Source organism: Anguilla rostrata, chromosome 18, assembly GCF_018555375.3.
Source record: "Anguilla rostrata isolate EN2019 chromosome 18, ASM1855537v3, whole genome shotgun sequence".
Classification (NCBI taxonomy): Eukaryota; Metazoa; Chordata; class Actinopteri; order Anguilliformes; family Anguillidae; genus Anguilla; species Anguilla rostrata.
Window position 1 is genome coordinate 18,957,634 of NC_057950.1, and position 23,925 is coordinate 18,981,558.

At 42.2% G+C, this 23,925-nt stretch overlaps 1 protein-coding gene across 7 annotated transcripts in view; it reads left to right on the plus strand.

The window, feature by feature from the left end:
- LOC135245294 (carbohydrate sulfotransferase 15-like) overlaps nucleotides 1-11,654 on the plus strand; it is a 78,761-nt gene extending 67,107 nt beyond the window's left edge. For all 7 annotated transcript variants that reach the window (XM_064318260.1, XM_064318259.1, XM_064318258.1 and 4 more), the window contains 5 exons: nucleotides 1,845-1,988; nucleotides 5,172-5,328; nucleotides 6,549-6,705; nucleotides 10,054-10,201; nucleotides 11,178-11,654. In XM_064318260.1, coding sequence (XP_064174330.1) covers nucleotides 1,845-1,988; nucleotides 5,172-5,328; nucleotides 6,549-6,705; nucleotides 10,054-10,201; nucleotides 11,178-11,380 — 809 coding nt within the window. In that variant the 3' untranslated portion in view covers nucleotides 11,381-11,654. The remainder of the gene's footprint in view (nucleotides 1-1,844; nucleotides 1,989-5,171; nucleotides 5,329-6,548; nucleotides 6,706-10,053; nucleotides 10,202-11,177) is intronic.
- The last annotated feature ends 12,271 nt before the right edge of the window (nucleotides 11,655-23,925 follow it).

The window sequence follows — 23,925 nt, forward strand, 5'->3', positions numbered from 1 at the left end:
TGAATTTTCAGAGAGGATAATGTCTCCATCGATGATGGATTTTTACAGAATCTCATTCTCATTCCCATTAAGTTCATTATTTTATATATTACAGTATTACCTCAGGGTTAAGTCAGTCTGGTATGAATAGCCCCATCTTATCACTAGAAATTTGCAGTGGTAATACAATCCATATCATTTGTGCGTTTTACAGAATTTCAGAACTGTAGTGTGGAGAGATTTCTGCAGATATAAACTTTGCTGTGGTGAGAACAGCCATTCTAACCTGCAGACTGATGTTCAAAAGCCTGAAGAAAAGATGGGTCACTGTGGGGAAGCCTTAGCCACAGCCACCAAAATGATTATCCTTGCCCCCGTTAGTACATAATATTCATCTACCATACAGAATAGGCTGCATACCTATTGTTTCTGTTTCAATACAAGTAGGAATTAATCCAGTGTTCCTGTTACAGTACATTTACTGTATAATAAATCTCGAATTTATGTTCTTATGAGTACTTAAAATACCTGAGATGGAGGTGCATTTGAGTCGTGAAAATGTCATGTAAGTTTTGATCCAGTGTGTTCCAGTCTTTGTTCCAGCCATTGTACAGGTGTACAGCTATTGTCAGCCCAGGGTTGCACTGCATGACTCTTCGATCTCCCATAATTCTTTAAACCTTACATCAGGGCAACTTCAGGCAGGACTTGGCCAATCAGCTCTTGATTTTCCTCATATGTGCTTGCGGATATTTTGCCAAGGAACACCATTTTGGGTCATTTCTCCAGCAAGCATATCCAGTGTAAGCCTGAACAACCTGGATTGGAATGACGCTCACGTATCTTTCGTAAACATTAGCCTTGGCACCCTCCCCAAATCTAGGCCTACAGAAGCCATAAATCTTACTGCAGTGCAGACACTTTTTCAGCTCAGCCATAGTAATTCATAGTGTTTGTATGATCCATTACATTTTCATGTCTGCTGGTCAGGTACATAGGTCTGTATTTTCCTTCACTGATAAATTCTCAAGATATCATTTTTTTTTTAACTTTTGTTTTTACATTTATCTCAACAGGTGTCTTAATATGTTGTTTAAAAGCTTAAGGACTGTGCGTGATTGTCGGTTACTGTGATGTGCATGGCTTTACTTGAGAGATATTACTCTTCAGATAGTCATAGTGTAAACATTAGTTCATAAGCTTTATGTTCATGTACTGAGATAAGCTTTTGTAAATGCCGAAATATATATTTAAGCCTGAAATGTCCTTTCAAACTGCTGTACAGTTTTATGCTCCAAGTACTATACATTCTTGGTGAGAGGTTTCATTAGGATTAGAAGCTTATTATGATTACCACTCCACGTCTTTAATTTAATGTATGTCATTGTCTTCATCATCAACAAAATCTACCAGAACAAATGTTGTCTTATGCTGAGCATCTAACTAAAAGCAGTGCACCCAGTTTAAACCCTATGGTATTCATCATAGCTTGAAATAGTTTTTTATGTGATTACACAATGGAATGTGAGCCTGCTCTGTTCGTCTGAGTCATGCTCAAACCAGCATGTATGATTTTGTATACTTTGGCAGAGGAATTACTGTAATTGTCGCGACTGGATCCATGGTTTTGCATGTAGTGGTGTAGTACTTAGAGGTACAGTGAGTATATGCTTGAATTAAAAGAGAACAGGGCAAAGGATTTCTCTCACTGTTTGCCTAAGTTCCTCTAACAGCAGTTACCTGGCAAAGAGGTTTACATAGAAGATAGGAGGTGGAGCATTAAGGATTTCAACAAGCAAAGAGGTTGATCTGCGGGACAAAGTTCTGGGGACAAATCCTGGGCCTGTATTTACCTGTCTCCTCAGGTATTGTGCGCATGAGCGATGGCTTCCATGACCGCTACCCAGTGGAGGATTATCTGGATCTCTTCGACATGACGGCGTTCCAGGTCCAGGATCATTTGGCGGGAAATACCTCTAGCAACCAGAATTCACGCAATATTATAACAGGTATCTGATAACATTTTTAATTAATGCTTTTTGCCTGTTTACATGCCAAAAACACATCTGAGAATACTACTACTACTACTACTACTACTACTACTGCTAATAATAATGATAATAATGATAATAATAATAATAATAATACATTTTATGGTATCTCTTCAGTGAATTCAGCTTTTAATGTCTTCCCTGTTAACTGTGGCAGAATAAAAACTGTGATCCACGTTTACATTTGCAAAATGCATACACACATTAAATGTGTGCCAGGTTAGTTACGATATGCTCAGTTTAGGAAAAACCTTTTGGCCCTCTACCTCCAAGGATGTGATCTTATTTCATTTGTACATGATACTCATGTCAAGTCATGTCATTTAAAATGCCAACCTGTGTTAATCATTGCCTTGTGATCAGTTGTGCCTTGACTGTGAATTCTTTTCACATTATGGAGGCCGTGGTGGAGTACTGACCCACAGACTCTGGAACTTCCTTGAATTTGTCTGCCTCTGTCACTGTGGCTACAGTGGGTGGCTGCAGATGCCTGTGTGGGAGGGTCGTTTTTACTTTAATAAAGATTTTACACTCTTGGCATGGCCTGAGTGAAGCTATGTCATAGGCTGGGCTGTCTCTCAGCAGGAAGGGCTTCTGAAATGTGCCCTGCATTGTGATGTAATAGCATCCCACCTGCTGTAGCCAATGAGCGCTTTCTCCCTGAAGGTGACCTGTAATTCAAGTTCAATCCCTCATGAGAACAAAAGTCCCGTTTTTTCATTAAAAACAGGCAGGTAGTGTAGCTGTCTGATTAGGCTGCTGTTGGACTGCAGGGGGTATTGGAAATCATCAGCAAACTGGGTTACTCTGAAGGTGGGGGTGGTGGGAAAGGGGCTAGGGGAAAAAGTTTTGTAATCAGGACTTTGGTTTTCTTCTGTCAGCTGAAATATTCCCAAAGGAGGAGTCGTTTCCCTCTGTAATTACAGTCCGATCGTTTAAAAAAAATAAATAAATAAATAAAAAAAGATCCACATTTCATTTCAGGTTGTCCATTATGTTGATAATTTTTTCCCCATTTAATACGCTGTATGGATTTTAATAGAAGTAATAGAACACTGTTCACAATTTTTTACGGTTCAGTTCATCCAAGAATCACTGCCCTGTCTGAAATGAATATTTTGGTTTGAATTTAGATTCAGACAGAGATAAAGAGTCCTGTAAAAAAAGGGCGTAGCACTTTGAACTACCCAATCTTCAACATCCATACAGAAAATTAGACCGGCAAAATTCTAACAACACATTTTGACAAATACCGATGTCAACACTTCTGCATATTGCAAATTATTCAGTCCAGCAATGACACGACTTATTAACTATCCCCATCCACAGTCTCACTGCCGTCTCACTGATGCATTTATGTGTTATGTGATTAAAATGATAATATCTGTAGTTTCAGGAACATGATCATATCTGTCTTCTCATTCCAATGTGTGTAAAAAGGTTTCACCACATGCTGTGCATATGCTGTTGCTCTCTCTCTCTCTCTCTCTCTTTCTTTCTCTCTTTCTCTTTATCTCTTCCTCTTTATCTCACTCTCTTTCAAATCCTTTTTCATTCAATTTCACTTTTTTTTTGCTAATTCTCGTCCTCTCTTGCCCTCTGTTGCTCTCTCCCTCTCTCCCTTTCTCTCATCACCTTCTGTCTTTCCCTTTTTCTCATTATTTCTCTGTCCCTATCTTTCTCTCTTTTCCTCTCCCTCTCTCATTCTCTCTTTATCTGCTCATCCATCTCCCTCCCCCTCTCCCTCCCTCTGTAAATAAGTAGCTGATCTAATGAGGAGGATGGCAGGTGGGGAGGGGGGGAGGGCGGCTGTAGTTGGCACAGTACCTGGGGGACGGGGAGGGGGGGTGGACCCAGGCCCTAGGCCCCTGGCCCTGGCGGTGTGTGAGAATCACCAGGAGCAAGCCTGGCAAATTACATCACCTTCTGTTCATCCCACACAAACATTTCCTAATGGGCAAAAATGGACTGCATTAGCGGAGTGTCTCAAGGCTTCTGCTTCTAATTACCCTTTAATAAGATTAAGGCAGCGACAGGTTAAATCCACTGCTGCCAGAGCAAATGACTGCATAATAAGCTAAAAATGGGTGAAAACACAGGCGGAAGAAGAAAAAAAAACCTACAACGATGGAAAAAATTGGACTGTTTCTTCAGCGATTAAACGGAAACGCTTCAGTCGTTGTTGGCGGTATTTGCGCGGAGGTGTGCCCGCGGTGCTAATGGCGGAGCCGCGGCGATTAGTCAAACCTGGCGCGTAATGCAGCGTAATGGACTGAGCGGCACTTTGTCGGAGGCGGCGGGTAATTAAAAGCCGCGCTGGTGAATCGCATTACCGCGAGGGAGGCGGTCGCAAGCCGGGCCGGAGGCTGACGCGTCGGCGCTGGGCACGGTGCCTGCCGACAGGCCGTGTGGTTTAATTACATTAGGCAGCAGCTCATCCACCATTCGTGCGAGCGTGCAAGTCTCACAGAAAGCTTTCTCAGAAGAGAAAACATTTTTTCCCCCCTCATCTCCTCTCTCGGAACACCCTTCTCCTCCTCTGGTGTTCTCTGAACATTGAGAGAGTTAGCTGAGTTTGTTTTAATGATATCATTGAATATAGTCGGTTAGAGGCGGGGACTCTGAAGGCCAATTTTTTAAATATGGTTTATTGAAGAGTGTACGCAGTATCACAATGGGCTGCTAATGCCTTTACTGTATGAGAGCACCACAGTAACAAAATGAGGAAGGTACATTACTCACTATGCATTCAAATGTAAATGTGAGTGAATGGACCCCATGGTCTGGTATCTGTTAAGACACTGCTCTAGCATTTAGATGGGCCCCCTGGTCTGGTGCCTCTTAAGGCACTTTTCCAGTGTGTGAACGGGTCCACTCACTGGTGCCCTCTGCTGGAAGAAGCTGCTCATGAAGTGTCTTCCTAGAACTCATGTCTTCGCCAGCAAAACTTGTGGTGAGAAAACAGGCAGCGACTTAACATCAATTTCTTGGACAAAGAAGAATACGTGCCTGCCTGCGCTCTCCCAAATCGATAGTGGAGGTTGCAGCATTAAGCACGACTGGTAAATATGATTGAGCATTCACCACCGGGAGCAACAGGGAAAGAATAACAAATGAATCAAATCTATATCCTACCCACAGGGGAGGCCAGCGCGTCCACACTATGGGACAACAAAGCCTGGGTCTATTTCTATGACAACGGCACTGATGGGGAGCCACCGTTCCTGATCCAGGACTTTGTCCACGCCGTTCAGCCGGAAGCAAAGTTCATTGTGATGCTGCGGGACCCTGTGGAGAGGTAGGGCCTCTGGCTGCAGTTTATTGTTGAGTTTATTTTTCAGTCGTTAAATGGATAAAAGGTGAGGTCCTAGGAGGTTGTTTGCAGTATTTTAAGATTTTACTTCTTGGTTTTGCCTACAAACATTATACAAAAGTACGGTCAGATTGATCTACAAATCTTTTTTTCATTTTAACTTGAGACTAGAGAAAGAAAATATGGCTTTGATCTGATTTGAATGGTGAGAATTCTTACATGCATTGAATCACACACCTGGATTAATGATTAGATATGTGCTGTGTTTTCATAGTGTGGAGATACATGATGCTCTAAACTACTGATGCTCAGTTCTGCTCCTGGGAAACCACAGATTCTGCTGGTTGTCACGTTTGCCTTAAGATCAGCAAGTGATTCAAACCAAAGGCATCAAGTGACCTCTGTTAGCAGTGTAATCAACTGTTTTAACTCATCAATTGCTGTGCCATAGCTCTCCAGGACCAGGATTGAGTACCACTGCTCTAAACATTAAAACCCTATGCCATTCCTGTGTCAAGTATGTTAAATGCAGCATGACTGAACGATCACTGGCATGGTATTGGTCTTTATTTCTTGTGCTGACATAGTAGTGCCAGTCTACAGAGCTGTTTGTCTGTGACACAGTAGTGCCAGTCTACAGAGCTGTTTGTCTGTGACACAGTAGTGCCAGTCTACAGACCTGTTTGTCTGTGACACAGTAGTGCCAGTCTACAGACCTGTTTGTCTGTGACACACACAGTAGTGCCAGTCTACAGACCTGTTTGTCTGTGACACAGTAGTGCCAGTCTACAGAGCTGTTTGTCTGTGACACAGTAGTGCCAGTCTACAGACCTGTTTGTCTGTGACACAGTAGTGCCAGTCTACAGACCTGTTTGTCTGTGACACACACAGCAGTGCCAGTCTACAGACCTGTTTGTCTGTGACACACACAGTAGTGTCAGTCTTCAGAGCTGTTTGTCTGTGATACACACAGTAGTGCCAGTTTACAGACCTGGTTGTCTGTGACACAGTAGTGCCAGTCTGCAGAGCTGTTTGTCTGTGACACAGTAGTGCCAGTTTACAGAGCTGTTTGTCTGTGACACAGTAGTGCCAGTCTGCAGACCTGTTTGTCTGTGACACAGTAGTGCCAGTCTGCAGACCTGTTTGTCTGTGACACAGTAGTGCCAGTCTGCAGACCTGTTTGTCTGTGACTTTGTTTTTTTCAGGCTCTACTCTGACTACCTCTACTTCAGCATCGCCAACAAATCGGCGGAGGACTTCCACGAGCGGGTTTCAGAGTCCCTGGTGCTATTTGAGGGGTGTCTGGCACAGGCCTCAGTGCGTTCCTGTGTGTACAACACCACTCTGAACCACGCAATGCTTGTGAGTGACCCCCCCCCACCTCACCCCCCCACAAAGCCGTGCTGTCTGACCAGCTGCACCTAACCTGTGTGTACAACAGCACCCTCAGTGCAATGCCCGTGCGTCAATCCGCCTGAAACAAAATGGGGCCGGCTCACCTGCTACACCCGCTGCCTAACCTGCATGTACATCACAACTCTGAATGACACCATGGCTGTGAGACCCCCCCACCCCCACCTGCACTGTCACCTGACCCGCTACACCTGCTACCAAACCAGTGCAGAGTGAGACTCAGCCAATCAGAAAGCCAATGGATGCTTCCCTTACTTTGAGAGCTTTTCTCTAGTCTCAGGGGAGAGGTAATTATTTTAAAAATGAAACTGTTTTACGAGGCTGACGCTGTATGAATTACCCCAATCCTGATAATGCTGTGATGGTCCCAGTCTCAACAGGGAAGGGAGGGAGTTTTGTGGTCGGTTTTCTTCTGTGAAGGGGGCATGGGGTGTATCAGCTGTTAGCCTTGGCATGGAACGGTCAAATCCGGTCAAACGGACAAATCTCCGCCAAGTCCAAGGACAAAGGCGGGGGGGTCAGTGGGTGACTGTTTTCTCTCCGTTTTGTATAGTGTAGAGTGGCAGCCTGCTGCCATTTTACTCTGGGGGGAGGCAGTATGTCTTGCATTCAATCAACATTTGTCCTTAACTTTGTAAACTTTTTCTTCACACGCACTACCAGGTTCATTTTGGTTATCACTGAATATGCCACGCTGTGTTTGTGAAGGAAAAAAAAAAACATTTGAATTAATTTGTTCTCCAAAGGACAAATGGTAATTATAACACTGAGGTGCATCGACTTGCATCACTTGATTCTGCGGCTGTGCGAAATGAGGCTCGTCACGCATGGAAACTGGCTGACATCAAACACTGCCATTCCAAACTGAGCTGAGATAAACCTCTGAGCTTCATTTGGAAGGAAACTTTTATTAGAATAACGCATTTAGGTAAATTAATGGCTGGAGCTGGGAAGAGGTGAGCTCCGTCTTGCACTGTGAGGAAGGTACCAAATGCCTACTGGATTATTATTCTAGGCCAGTGTCCTCTGGCTATTTCTCCTTTCTCACCAGTCAGACCTCATAAATCAAATATTGAATTATTATGCAACCAGCTATACACATCTTGAAACTGGTTTTTTAAAATGTGGAAGTAAAATGCTCTTTCACACCATTAGTTGCAGTATAAAATGAGCATGCGTTTCGCCATTTGAATACTGATGCAAAGACCGAAACTTTCTGAATGCAAAGCAAGGAGTCTTTGCTTCTAATTATTCCTTCAAAATGTGGTCCTGAAAATATGTTATCCTTGAAACCACACCCTAGCTTTGTTTCAAATCCGAGCCCTTTTTGAGTGACCATCCACGCAATAATTTTTCCAGATCAGATTTGTGTATTTAGACAATCAGCATGTTTTTTAGTTGTCATGAAATGTTGAAATGAAATGGAATGAAGTTAGCACTGTCAATTGGCCAAAAAACCACTTGAGAGGCAACAAATCTGATTTGACCAGTCATTATAAATATTTGCTGATTAGACTACTAAGGAAAAAAAAATGAGACTCGTATCAGATATGTGAGAAAATCTGATTACGTCACTTCTGTCTGCCTGTCTAATCGAAACCCATTTTAATGAACAGGGCCTGGTAAGGACGGAGGCCTTTGGCTTTGTCCAATCACGTATTTTATCCGTGCTCGTCTCCTTGGTCCTTGCCTGACTTAGAAATTGATCGAGGTCCGCCATCTTCGAGGACATTCTAAGCCGTCAAGTGCTCCTTGAAGGAGATAGGAGTGAGGAGCTAGGAGGATGATCTTAGAATGCTTGAGCAAGGAAACATGAGTTCATCCTTTGCGGAAGTTTTTTTTTTTTTTTGGAACGTGTGATTCTGCATACTGTCCCCCACTGAGCAGAGCTCTGTCCAGCCGCTAGAGCCTGGGGGTACCAGCCCTTATGCTACCGCTGGAGATCATGGCATTACCACCATATCCTGTGGGCTTCACCTGCTGGGCAGAACCATTAAGCGGAACAAATCGCATTCGCTTAGGTTTGGCCCACTGGAGCCAGACGAGCCCATTTCAACACTGGCTTTGCACTGCTATCCACAGGGTCTGCATTGTGCTTAGCATAGTTAACTTGCGTTTGTGCTTCAGTGATGCAGCACATACTCTGGATGGTCTGGCGCTGTTGTTCATGTTTATAAGGTGAATGAACTTAAGTTCTGTTGCATTCTGAGTCACTCTAGATAAGAGCATCTGCTAAATTTATGTCTTGTCTCAATGTTTCGGTAGCGTTTAGCACATGTTAAGCTGAGATTCTTTACAAATGAGCTTCCTCATATAGTACCCTGCCTGAGATTTTCACCTGAACCCTTCTGAGCATTTCCATTTAAAAATCAGTCTGCTCATACACTCATGTGAATAGTGTGACAGCGTGCCTTCTGCATATCTGCCTACTTTTCTGTGTAAAGAAATTGTCAGTGTGCATCGTATTATGCAATGTTTCAGTTTATTTCTGTAGTTATTGCACCAGCAGAATTTACATATCTATCATTATAAAATATGGCTCTTCCTCGAGGCAAATTCGATGGCTGTGAGTGGTGGAAATGTACCAAACCTCTCTCAGACCTCAGCATGCTCAAACTGAGTCTGAGTGTCCTGATAGCAGTTTTAGAGTTTAGGCATGTTGCTGGCGCCCTCTTCAGGCCACTGAGTGAATAGACATGAAATACCAGAAATCAATATGACAGTGCCAGGGAGTTTAGCTGTGGAGACATGATCTCAGACATAATCTGTCTGCTTCTGTTGAGCTCTGTTGGCCACCTACTCCATCACCCATGATTCAGTGGGTAGAACAGGTTCTAGTGTGCCGCAGCTTGGACCCCCTCCCGCTAAACCATGGCAGTATCCCCTAATCCTGCAGCTGGCCGGTCCTCTCTCCTCATTTATCCTCCCTGCCTCCAAAACCCCACCATGCCACTCTGCTTACCAACTGCCATCCACACACACATATATATATAACATTATAATACCCCAAACCCCACACTGTCTATGCAGGTACAGACCACGAAGTCTGTCGGCACCCATGTCTGGAGTCCTGCACTGTAGGCCTGTCTGCTTCACAGTCCTGCAGTCGGTAGTGTCTAGGACACAGAGGGGAAAAATCCTTCTGCTTATACATCATGAAGACATGAATAATGATTTACATACAGATGAATGTTTTCAGAATGTTGCATATGAAGCATGCTGGAGTTCTTTATAGACCCAAAAACAGACTCATCTGAGCACTAAAATGTCATACTCGTACCTCTTCTCTGTTTCCAGGTGAGATTGCACGTGGGATTGTACATTGTGTACATCCTGGACTGGCTGAGCGTTTTCAGAAGGGATCAGATTTTAGTCCTGCGGCTCGAAGACCACGCCTCCAATCGCGAATACACCATGCGCACAGTCTTCGACTTCCTCAGATTGGGTAGGCACCGCACACCTTTACAGTTCTCTTCAGATCCTGGATCGCATTGCTTTAAATGCTGTTGAATGATCTGATAAACACTGATTTCACATATTATTATTCAGTAATACAGCCGGCAGTGGACATGCAGTCAGTGTCTGTGGCTGTCTTCACTCAGTGTGGTTTGCAGCAACACGTCTTGACCCTTGACTGGTGTTCCTGCCTTAGAAAGATCACACCAATCAAAGCTTTGCTTTCTGACTCACATTGGGGCCATATGGAAGGCAGTTCTTCCTCTCTTTTGCAGTAAGCTGTGCTTAGCTTGTGTCTGTATACTGTATATAGCCAAAAGTATATGGACACCTGGCGTTCGACGTCCAAAATTACGGCCATTAATATTGAGTTTGTCCACCCTTTGCTGCTATAACAAGTTAACCTCCAGTCTTCTGGGAAGGCTTTGAACTAGATGTTTGAGCATTTGCTTCCATTCGGCCCGAAAAGCATTAATGAGGTCTGGCACTGATTGGGCAATTAGGCCTGGCTCGCAGTTTGATTTCTAATTGATCCCAATGGAGATATATAAAAGCCTGCAGTAATAGAGGAAGACCATGCAAGAGCCTGGTTGAAATATGAGATTTCAGGCCACACTAATATGAATTTATCAATATGCTCCCACATTCTGTACCCAGCAATGCAGATTAAATGTATATTTTGGGGGGATGGTAAAAGAGGCGGAGGGTAAAAGAGGGTGCCAATGCGTGTGAGTGCTGTGGCCAGAGCTGTGATCTTCCAGAGCTCTGCTTCACCTCTTCAGAGGGAAGCCATTTCAAATGGAACTTTGAGAACTGCTTCATGTGGAAGGAGAAGGAAATTAAATGCTTGAGCAAAACACTTCCCTTGCACCTTTTAATCATAACACAATAATTAATAAAGCAGGTACTGTGGTATTAATGCAGTGTACTGTATTTATTTCGGCCCTTGTTCTGTGCGATCTCAGGGCCTCTGACGGAACAGGAGGCGGCAGAGATCACCCAAAGTCCGGTGTCAAACACCAGGAGGCCTGCTGACAAGAACCTGGGGCCTATGCTTCCAGTCACCAAGGAGATCCTTCAAGATTTCTACTCCCCTTTCAATGAGAAACTGGCCAAAGTGCTCAACAATGACTCCTTCATGTGGCATAACCATGCGAAACTCATGTAAACACTCTTCCCCAGCTATGCATCGCATCCTCACACAAAGCAATGTTCTTTCTGCAAATATCCAAATATGCCACAAAATGTTTCTTTTTATTTAAATTATTTTAAATTATTGCGAAGGGCAAATGAACTGTCAGAACACAACAGCACAATCAGATCATTTTGGCCTTGTTTTATACATCTCTAAATGGGGGAAAAAATATTTTGTTGTTTTTGTTATTAATTATTTCTAACAACACTGCTTTAACTAAAATAAATGTCATAAAGACTAAACATAAGGACTGATGAGTCTCATTTGATGTCATTTTAAGATACAACATTATCTTTCAGGGGAAAAAAATGTACTGTACTCCTGCCATTAATTTGACTTTACATCATACCCAACCAGTAGGGGGCCTGAAGTCTGGAGCCTGTTCACTAGAATGGCAAGTTTTATGGGATAGGAGTCAGCAGCAAAGAGGGTAAGAAATGCCAGCAACTCCAGATGGAAGAAAGGAATTCCTTATTATTAAAACTGACACATTTCATCACATAGCCTTCATTTCCCAGCTTTTACAGAACGTACCAATTTGGAGGAATAATCCGTATAGTCATTTTTTTCTAATTGTAGGTTGTCAATCATCAGTGATATCCATTGTGTGAGTGAGGTTTAAAAGTTTTGTCTTTCCTGTGTAGTAATATGACTTTCTTGCTGTGGTCAGTGAGAGTAGTATCGATTTGCTGGAGTGTTTGGTGGTATTGAGCTTTTTAAGATGCCCAATGAGGCAAAATGTAGGGTTAGGTGGAAGGCATTATGCCACATTACTAGCATTGTTCAGTTTCTCCTTTGACCATTGCAGCCTTCATAAAAGTGCAAGGAAGAAGGTGAAAGGATACAATCGCATAACGCAACTGATTTAAGGCAGACTGGCGATTTCTCATTGCGAGCTGCGAATCGGGAGCCAACTTCAGCGTCGTCTACTGTCTACATACTGCATACTGTCTACTACTACTACTGCTACTACTACTACGATTACTGTATAAGTAGGCAAAGCAATATCAGCGCTACAGGCAATGAAGTTACATTTAAATAATGCATTTTAAAAATTTAAAAGATTAATTCAAATTCAGGACAAAGACAGATATACACTTAAAGTTAAGGCTTTGCATGTTCTTCCTGTGTCCGTGTGGGTTTCCTCCAGGTACTCTTTTTCCTCCCACGGTCCAAAGACATGCAGGTAGGCTAATTGGAGAGTCTAAATTGCCCATAGGTATAAGTATATGAGTGAATGGTGTGTGTGTGTATGTGTGTGCGTGTCCTGCAACAGATTGGCCCAAAGCATGCTGGGATAGGCTCCCAACACCCCCCATGACCCTGCCCAGGGTAAGCGGGTATGGATGGATGAACGATAGTGGTAGTTGAAATAGGACCTATGACATATTTTTTTGCACTAGAGGGCAGCAAAAGCACACGCAGAAGCTGTCTGGTCGCACAGCCTTTCGGTGTTAGTTGGTATTATGTCAGATTTGTTATAATTATGTATGTATTTGGAATGAAGGAATTATATGTTCACCTACTCATTAATTATTTTCCAAAAAAATTATTGGCAATGACAATTGCCTCTTGTTGCATATGTCCATCTTGTTCCAGTACATCTGTTAAAAATGCAATCAAACAGGTTGGTGCTGCTGGGTAGTTCATCCTGTCAATGCACTATTCCAGTGTGTGATGGGGCCCCAAAGTCTAGTGTTTGTCAGGCAATGCACAATTCTGTAGCAGCTCCCAGCGAGGGAGGGAGGGAGGGAGGGTTTCTCTTGGGATGACAGTTGGTGTGTGTTTGCATGAGTGCCTGTGTTAAGCCACACAGAGCATGTCTCACCTCTGTGCAGGCCCTGAATTATTGTCTGCGCTCTTCCAAATCAGTAGTCAAGTTTGTGGCAATAAGTGCTGATGAATATGATTGGGTATTCTAGACTGAGGAGGAAAAAGTGGGGAAAGAGTGATTATTTTTTCTAATGTAATAAGTCATATTTACATGACTGTGGAGGCCCAGTTAAGGCTCTCAGAAAGTGTTCTAAAAAGTTATTTCAATTTATTTAGAAATGACTGAATTTTGCACTCTTTTCTACCCCTGAGACATGGAAACTGAGAGAGACTTGACTGAATAAAGACTAGCTCAACAGTCACTGGGGCTGTTATAAATCCCACTGCATTAATCACAAGAAATAGGGCTGTTCACTCTCTTTTTCTGCCCAATCTTGCCCCATTTTAATTGGTAACATAAGCCCTTGCCTCGAGTAAAAGGAAATGCCTCTGAGAAGTTCTGGCTGTATCTTCTGCTTGCCAGTGGCACTGTGTGTCTCTTACAGTGTAGCTTCTCCACACTAAATATACAGAGTGAAATATTACAGTCTTCTGCACTGTGTACTTATGTACCAAATGCTCTACTGAGAGATTTAATGTGGTTGTATCTTTCCTCAGCTAGAAAGGCTTTATGAGAATGAGTGCCACTGACCTAGTATCATGTTCATATAGTTTTGGTGCTAATATTTAATATGTCCATGTGTAATTAATCTTCTGAAGCCTCAGTCTGCACCCTGGAGTGAAATTATTACAAATTTCTATAGTTCTGGATCTCTCTGATGCAGATATATGAATATATTTTTTTGTAATTCAGTGGAAAAAAATGAACTTTGTGGTTTTTTGGTTTCCATTTGTATTTACATTCTTTATTTTCCTTAATTGTTAGTGTGTTTGTAATACATTAATCAGGCAACAGTTAGTAATCAGTCCTCTACTTTGACTTGGAGGATGCATAGTTATAGCGTTTATCAGAGATGTGTAATATTAATGAGCTAGTTTAAACAAAGCTGAATCCAGAGACGGAAGCCTATTTCTGTAAACTTTAAAAACTGCCTTTGTCATAGTATTTGCTTGCTTGCTATAATTTTTAAAGCTGTAGTGTAACTCAAGGTACAGAAGGTGCCTAATTATATTTGAAGCACAGACCACTGAAAGTTCATATAATTTTCTGGTGTGCCACATTATACGCTAACCAATAACCACAAAAATAAATTCTTGGCTTTCTGGCATGCCACCAATGCTGGTTGTATGATCAACATAGTATATAGACTTAAAGCATGTGGGAGTGGGATATTTTATCAAAACTATTGAAATGGTATAAGTGATGGTGCTAATTATTTAAAATGTTTGAATATGTATTGCCATGAAGGAAACCTTAGATGATGGTTGCTGGGACGCTGAATTGCCTGATGCAGAATTAGAGCTTGCACCTCACCAGTTCTTAGATTCCAACTCATTGGCCACACTTCAGCTTATTTTTGAAACCAGGGCACCATAGAATACAGAACACTCATAGAATTGGGTTATATAGTGACTGGAAAACTTGACGATTGTCCACCAATCAAGCTATGCAAACTTGCAATACCTCAGTTAAATGCCCGTAACAGATCACCCAGCAGGAATTTAAAAGTTTGAAAGACCATGCAACAAAAACAAAAAATAAATAAAATATACCAGTCTGTGGTATTCTTTACACTTACGTGTGATTTTTGTTCTTCAGACAAAATCCCTATCATCAATCTTTGCTACAGTTACTACAACTCTTGGTTATGACCTCTTAAAGGTGACCGCTGATTTATTTTACATTCCACTGCAAGTGAAATTTATGACACCGTAATGGAGGTCTAAAATTTAATGAAGATGTCCTGCCAGAACTTTCACTCAAGAAAAGCAGACCTCTTGGCAAAGGAGGCCAATTTCAGTGCCCATGTTATTCAAGGCCCACTGTTTCTCTCATTTAGAACAGCTGGGCTTCTCACCCTCAGCAATATTCCACATGGTTATTATAGGAAAACTCATAATAAAACTATTAGTCTAATGCAAAGTCTTTTGTCTCCTCTTCCAAAAGAAAGTTATTTCAGCCTTCCCAATTAACTTGGCTGTCAATGTACTTTACTTAATGTGCTTTCACATATCTTTAAAGTATCTGACTCTGTTAGATGACTGCAGAAGAGATTGCATTCACAGTTTTAAATATGCATGAACTTGTCAGTTAAAGTTTACTGGAGTTGTGGGGTGTGGTTTTCATGCCTTGAGTCAATAATAATAATAATAATAATAAACTATATAGAACCTTTCATAGAAGTTGTTTATCCATCTAAAGTGCTAATTGACCACACACACGTGGGGCAGAAATCGCCAGAACTGCGATTTGTCACCCGGGTAAAGGACATGAGTCCTTGCCTCAGTGATTTAGTGGAGTCTTTTGTTGAAAGAGGTACTATGTAATCCTCGGGTCTTTGGCTTCAGATCAGGCTCTGTTTCCCACACTGGGAGAGACATTTCCCACCTGCAGGGTGCAGCGGGAGGTGCATTTACAGAGGACTCTGCACAGAGAACGTGTTGTGGAACTGCACTAATACATCAGCTGCTTTAGTCGGCTCCCTCGGTCATATTTCTAAAACATTATTTTCACCAGGACGTGTCACAATTTTAATGCTCTGTTGAAAGGGGATCTGGCCTGGAGAGCTTAAGAGCTTTGGAACAACAAAGTACAAACATACAGACAAAACAAGTCGATGGCAGACATAAACATGTGCATGCAGTGTGTGGACAGAGAATTCCTGTGTCCATTAAACACGTATCCTTCCCCAATCAAAATTCCTGCAGGTTATTCTACCAGCTTCAGGCTAACTAGAGTCTAAGGAGGGCCGAGGGTTCAGGGCCACATTATGGTTTTTGGAACATCGGTCAGTGTGAAGCACAGGATTTTGACTTCACTGTGCTGTGACCTCGTGCTCCCTAGATCGACTGCCGTTCCTGCTTTCCTGGGCGTGTCCTGCAGGCAGAACGGCATGTCCGTCTCCATTTTTGTAATAATGGCCTGCTTTAAAGCCGTGAGTAAAGCTTGTGATGGTAGAACTCCCATGTCCGTGAGTTAAAGGCATACTATGCAGCCTTTCTTTTTCCTTGCTGTGTTCCTGTGCTTACAATCAAAGAAGTATCCTCCTATGTCTTCAACCCCGCCCACTCACCCCAAGTATTGGACTTCAGCCATCTAGCTACCTAATATACCTAGAGGTAATGTTACTTACTTAGCTGCAACAAAAAACATGCTTCTTCGCCTCTAGTTACACTTAACTGCTGAAACCTGATCCCACTCCACAGTCTCTGTAGCCACACCCTCCTCTCCCCACACAGAAAAAAGAGTGTCACACCCAGAAAGGTCCCAAACACATTTTAGAAGAAGAAATGCAGGAAATTCAGCACACAATCAGCAAATGTGTGCAGACAGAGACTGCCAGTGCATCGTAGATATGACTGAACATGGTTATTTCATAATATTTTCTGGGTAAACATCCTACATAGTATGCCTTTAAACTCCTACTTGCTTCACATCCTATTTCTGGGAAATGTTGGGGTATGGGTGCCTCTAGGGAACACCTTCTCTGTTTGTCTTCACCCTGTCAATACTAATCAGCCCCGGTGTAGTGTGACATCCTGAGCTTAGTGTGGAACTCTCTCTTTTGCTTTCTGCCTCACTGATTCTCTCTCTCTCTCTCTCTCTCTCACACACAAAATCACTCACTTACTCAATCACATACACACACACACACACGCACGCACACACACTTCAAGTTAATAATGGAAATTACAATGTCTGTCTCACGGGCCCAGCCTTGCTGAGCTGTCTGATCAAACAGAAGCACAGTGAACTCTTCAACAATGGATATTTTACATTGAGTGTTGTCTGATGAGTAAGCTATCTGATGGCTGGAGCTTGGTTAAACTTCACACTGAGATCAGGTCTTTTTATTTTTCCCCCACACAGATTTTTTCTAAATGCAATGGATAGCTTGCAAGCTTGTAAGAGAGCTTAGTCCCTGAGTAATGGATTCTCACATCGTTCGGATATTTGCATATAACTGCCAAATCTCAATCCATTCCCAATTCATTTCATTTTATAGAGATCGCATATTTGCATATTTCTGACATTTTCCTGTATTTTCTTGGACTTATGTCCAATTATGCATAATGATTAATAAATAGGCTATTCGTTAAAAGATGGCAGATGCGGCATAAATAAACTGACAATTGCCCAATAAAGACATAACATTTATCAATCACATTGATAGCGGATGCCAAATGGTCATCTGCTCTCCTCAGTCTTATTATTTTGTGCAATTAAGTGCATTCTACTGTAGTTAATTTAGGGCGTCTAAGGTTGCCTGAAAACTTGAAAGCAGTCAAAACTTAATTATTAAAATGCAGTATAATTCACAAACTAATTGTACTAATAAATGCACAGATCATTTATAATCATTTTATAGATGCTTATTTATGTATTTTGTGTGTGTGTGTGTGTGTGTTGTGTGTGTGTGTGTGTGTGTGTGTGTGTGTGTGTGTGTGTGCGCGTGTGATTTCTCTTATAGGCAGTTTAAGGGGGTTGAAAAAACACTTAGGTGGCCCATCTAAGGAATTTTGTTGCAGGAGAAAACCCTGGATTGGTTGATTGAGGGTTTGATGTGCAGTCCAGTGTGGCTGTTTGCTGTCCGTTGACAGAGCAGGTAATCTAGGGCAGACATTATGTCCATCTTCAACGTTCTGTCCTTTCATTTAAGACGTTGGCTCATAAAATTGGAATTTATGCTTATGTATTTAGCTATGTATAGCTATGTATTTAACCTTTTAACCTTCACATCCTCTCAAATTGCTGGTCATTTATAGTTTCCGTCTCTGGATTCATATGCACTAACAATGGCTGTGGATTTAAAATGTCCGTATGGAATGCAGTGCGGGTAATTTATGTAGTTTTAATGTCATGCCACTGGAGCTAGAGATGGGCATCAGTGCCGCCATGGCGGCGGTGCCTCAGGGCTTGTGAAATAAAGGGAGAGAAGGCTCTTCAGTTAATAAAAAAATGCATTTGTATTCAGGAAAGGTGGGTTTTTGGATGGTTTCTGAGAGCAGCCATTGAAGCTGCTCCTAGAAAGAAAAACATGAACTGCTTTTTAAATCATTTAAACCTTTCAGTGCATGTCTGCAACTATACAGTCATAAAATACCAGGTAAGTATAAAAAAGGGTACTAGATGTCCTTTTCCCCCAAAAATGTAACCTCCCACAAATTTGGCTTTATCCCTGTACATGCAATGATAAATAACACAAGATAAGGTTAAATATGAGTATTTTTGAACATCCCTGTCCAACTTTTTCTCTGCTGTCTCTATCTCATAAATGACGTACTGACACAACATGTAACATTTTTTAGCTAGTCCTTACGGAAATGTAATTTACTGCAATATATTGAAATAAAGTATACTGAAGGCTTCACAACATATGGGCAAATGTATTTCCACTTTCAGACATTGCAGTAAAATATATTTATCTATAAGTGAAGTGCTATGTGCCACACAGAAAATCACGTTTGTGCTTTTTTCATTCATATTCCGCAATGTTAATTGTAATGTGATGCATTTGCATTTATAGTCGTGCATTTGCATTTACAATTTTCTGTGATGCTTCCATAAAACCTGGGTCTTTGTGTACAGATAGCCTGATGCAAAATGCAGACGGGAACATCGTCACCTGATTATGAATGTAGGGTTTCCTTTTCTCTGACCTAGATATGTCTGCTATTTATTGCTGAATTTTTTCTCGCTCCCACAAGTCTGATTTGATCACGTACAATATGTAACTTTTTATCGTTTGATTTATGTCTCCAGCTTATGTTTTGAAGAAAGGTAGAGCTTTAATTTTTCATGTGCATATCTCTGTCGTTTTGGATCCGTTACTCTTCTCTTTAAAACGTGGGTGCTTTTGAACGCAGGGTTTATCTATTGTTCACAGGTGCCGAACGCACATCTGTCATTTCTTCTCTCTTTAATTCCCCCGCAGGCCTGAAGTTTTGAATTTGCGGTCCACGAGTGAGTCACGCGCAGACATTGAAGTGAACATCAATGGCAGTTCTCCTAAATCCTGCCCTTCCCCTGCTGCTTGTGTAAGTAGGACAGGCTGTTGGTGATCGCATTAACACGGGGCCGGTTATTACACCTCGGCCTTATTCAGGGCCAGCTACACGGCCCAGCAGCTCTTTCCAGGGGCTGAATCAGGGATTCGAACCCGCGGCTCCCGGCTGCACGGCCAACGCCTCACACCACATCTCCTTACTGGTTAGTATCACTTCAGCATTTCATTAAATAAATGAAAACTGACATTTTCTGTGGTCGTAAACATGGGTCTGACTGCATCCTCAGGGGAGCCCCTGCCTCACTCTGTCTTAGGGCTGTTGTGTTTGGGATGAGCCGTCGGGTAAACAGACACCGTGTTGTTCTGGCAGAGATGAGGGAGGCCACCCTGCCTGCGCGGAGAGGTTCTGAATCACGGGTTCCCTTCCGCGCGCTCGACGCCCCCGTCTTACCGCTGAGGGCCAGATTCTGATTTATACTTGCTTACCCTTTCACGCCGCCCGCCAAAAACAAGAAAAACGACACTCGCGAGCTCGTCTGAAATTTACGGACGCCGCGCTTTCGCGTTCATCACGCCGCTCCTGACTGGTGGAAAGCTTCATGTGCGGTTTGCTCACTGAGCTCAGCAGAGCCGGCTCAACCGTGTCCCAGCGGCGGTAGGGCTGGGCGAGGTAGCGGTGGGGCCATGCTAATGGGGACGTTTCCATGACGACTCAAAAGGCACATCTGTAAATGTGTGTCTGAATGGACCCCTTTCTGTTTTTACTGTTGCGTGCTCTGTCCCATATAAAAAAAAGTTCTGCTCTGAGGCACAAGCGTTGAATGTTCGTTGTGCTACAGAATGTGATGGACAGGCTGTGCTGACAGGCCGGGTGAAAATCCATCAGTCTTTATTTAAAGACCCTGTGCTTTCAAAATCATCATTTTAATCGTCATATAAGAAATAAAGAACCAAAAAAAGGCTGATATTAAGCTTGTTCAGTTGAGAATTTTAATTTGTTTTAAAGCAGTTTTTTTTTCTATACTGAAAGCATAGGTTTTTACACTACATTTACTTATGGAATAAAAATTAGTTTACATTTTAGCTAATCAAAATGAGTGAATGTTCATCATTGAAAATGAGATATTAGGCTTGCGTGTTTGGAAATGACATACTTTACATGAAAAAAGGAAATGTTCTTTATTATTGAAAAAAGTACATCTGCATCTGTAGCTAGTTGCTTTATGAGCACTTCAAATGTAAGTCTCTAAGATTTTCCCTGATGAGGGAGATTTGTGGCCAGGGTGTTAATCCCATAAGTTATTTTTATTTCTAGTGCTGCTGACCTTCGGTTTTCCCCAAAAGACATGTTAATTACATCTGTGTGCAGACATGTTCTTTTTTATTTATTTATTTGTTTATTAAATTTGCACCCATCATGGGGCTGAGCATCTCCAATTCCCACCCCAATTTTGAATGACCAAACATCTGCAACTGTAGCTGCATTCATGCTGCGAAACCCCACTGCCGATTTGGTAGTATAGACATCCATAGCTCTCCTCTTAAATATGTGGCTGCTTCTTTTCACACTGAGGATGACTGCTGAGCTCACAGAGCCGAGCTGGAGGAAGGCTTCTTACATGTGGCTTTTGTATGCAGTCCACGGCTGCCCATTTAACCAGCAGGGTCTGCAATATAGCGAGGAACGTAGATCCCCAACCGACTGAATCCTCCAATACCCTGGGTGACGCAGTGGCCACATGCCCAGTCACATGCCCAGCCACACTGGCACTGCCCGGAATCAACCCCAGGCCATGTGCACACCGTTGTTCTAACAGCTGGTAACATATGTTTCCAATTAGGCTACATCCATATCTTAGGTTTTTGCACAGATGAGCATTCATAGAATCTGCCCCAATTAGAATGAAGGAATGCTTTTAAGATTGAGATGAGAATCTTTTATTGGTCTGTATGAATGATACCCATAAAAAGCATTTGATCATAATCGTGGGCACTGCCAGACTTATGTTATTGATTATATTGTTGTTCTATTATTATGTGTCACAGATGTCTTTGATATGTTTCCAAGAATTCTATGTGTGGTTGAATATTGGTGTTATATGGAGTTAAATAGTGTTATGATGTTGATTAGGCGTATTTGGATGAATTGGGTTTCCATGTTGCAGATTGGGTTATGTGCTGTTATTTGCTTAATGTTTGTGTATGCATACGATGCATCATTGGTTTTACCTGCAGCATCTGTGGTTAGTAGTGCACCTTGCTTACTTCTCTTCATTAACTGAATCTCTGAAAGTGTTTCTTTTTCCAAGAACAGACAGAAGAAGCTATGTTAGGACCTGTAAGGTGATGGCCAGAGAACGTGTGGTGGAAATTACCTTAATTACCTTAATCTACCCCTTTCATTGTCAAGTGTAAGTGTAAGCGCTGAATTTCTAATTTGACATGGATGTCTGAAGTGAGTCAGATCACACTGTGGGATATGATTGCTTCATAGCTGCTGCTACTCTTTTTGAAGAGAAAAGGGTATTTTGTCCACATCATAAACATGGGCAATATACCCTGTATCCGATCAATGAGTTTGGCCCATAATTCTGAGAGTACCCGGTTGGCAGATGCTTTGATTGGATCGTACCAGATCACATGGGTTGGCGTGGGTTACTTCATCAGTACTGTGACATTCCTCTGCACAATGAAAATGCAAGGAGAGACTGAAGGGACCTTTCAGTGTCCCTCTGCACGTGTGTCCCAACACACACAGAGAGGCGCACGCACTCACACGCACACACAGGTGACAGGGCAGTGAAGAGCAGTAAGTCATGAGATTTTTTCAGTGTCAGTCCTGAAGCCAGCTCAGGCCTGTTTGGATGCTCTCCGTGCCTGTACTCACGGCAGGTGTAATTCAGAAGAGATGCTAGACAGTTTAACCTTCGGGTCATCTTAAGATTGGCCCATGGTGATTACCAAAGCAGCTCAGATTGCAATGAATAACAATCAGGATTTTCAAACCGGGCGCGAATACGAGGCTGAAATTAGACTGGGGGACGATTCTCCCGCTGATGTGTGCGGACGAGGGCCCGTCACGCTAACGATGTGCCGCTTCACCATGGAAGCATTTTGGTATAATAATACGGCAAATTACATTTTAACCTTGATCTGAGCTTTCAGGGACAAATATGAAACTGGGGTAAACCTTCCTTGGAAAGAAAAATGTTAACAAAAATGAGAGTGTTGAGAATGCTGAGTGATGCCATATATGCAGCTGTGCCTGGGCTGCAGATGCTTCTGTTAAACTGATACTGATGGATAGCAGAAAGCCACGCTGCACGCTACATGCTCGAGTGAACCCCACCCATAGCCTTAGCCATAACAGAGCCACTGTTTATCCTACGCACTCACCTGTGGAGCTGTGGCAGGCACATACATGTTGCACTGTTCCCCTTACATGCTATTGGAATTCCACTTCACCACTCCCTCCAAGGTAAGGAAGTGTGCTTGTTTTGTACAGAGTGAATGACTGAGACATGACTAAAAAAAAACACACACATACACACACACACACACACAGCTTCCATTCACCTAAAACTGCTGAATGCTTTATACTTTTACTATGCACTGTTGAATTATCTGTTCCAGGGCCTAAAGGTTATTTTAAAGTCAAATTTAATTTTTTTTATTTTTAGCCAACATAACTGTCTATATTTTAAACACTACCGCAGTGACTTTCTTGATTATATAAAACAAAATATATTCTACATACAACTGATAATACGGAAAAAAGCTGAGTCAACAAAATAGATGTGCCTGTGTGCTACAGTAAACAAGAGAACGAGGGGTGCTCAACCTCTGTGGCAAAATACAGAGACAAAAAGGAATCTAAGAAACACTTCCCATGTGGACTGATTCCAGGAAAAGATGGAACTGAAGCAGCGAACAAACTAGTTTTATCCTCTATATCAACTCCTGTGATCCCAATTTCAAATTTACTGCAGAAAACAACAAAGGAGAAATAAACTTCCTAGGCCTCACGATTTACAAAAACCATGAAGATAAGAATCTACCATTATCTGCAGGCCACCAAGTAGAAATATGATTTTCAGTGCAGACCGCAGTCATCCAGCTCACCAAAAGAAAACGACACCAGTGGGCCAATTCTTCAGACTCTGGTGTAATTGTATTGGACCATGAGTTCAAACATAAATTCAATAAAATTTTCACAAGATTTCTCCAATGTGGCTATGGGAAGAATGTCTTTACAAAAACATTCAATCACGCCAGAGAATCTGAATGCTCTAAGATCATCAAATCTACTCCACATCTTTGCTTCTCGAAAGAATACAGTCCATGTGCTGGATGTACCAAAGCTATCCTTTTAAAACGCTGCCATATTCTAGAGAGTGATGTTAGTTTAAAGGAATTTACTAGAATCCCCCTAATATTTGTTTTCATAGAGCACAGAATATGGTCCCTGTTATGCACAGTATGCAACCTGCTGACATGGGTAACACTTGGCTCCCAGATGTTCCTGAGGGCAATTACCAGTGCAGCTACTGTGTGCATTGTGCTAATACGTGTAACAAC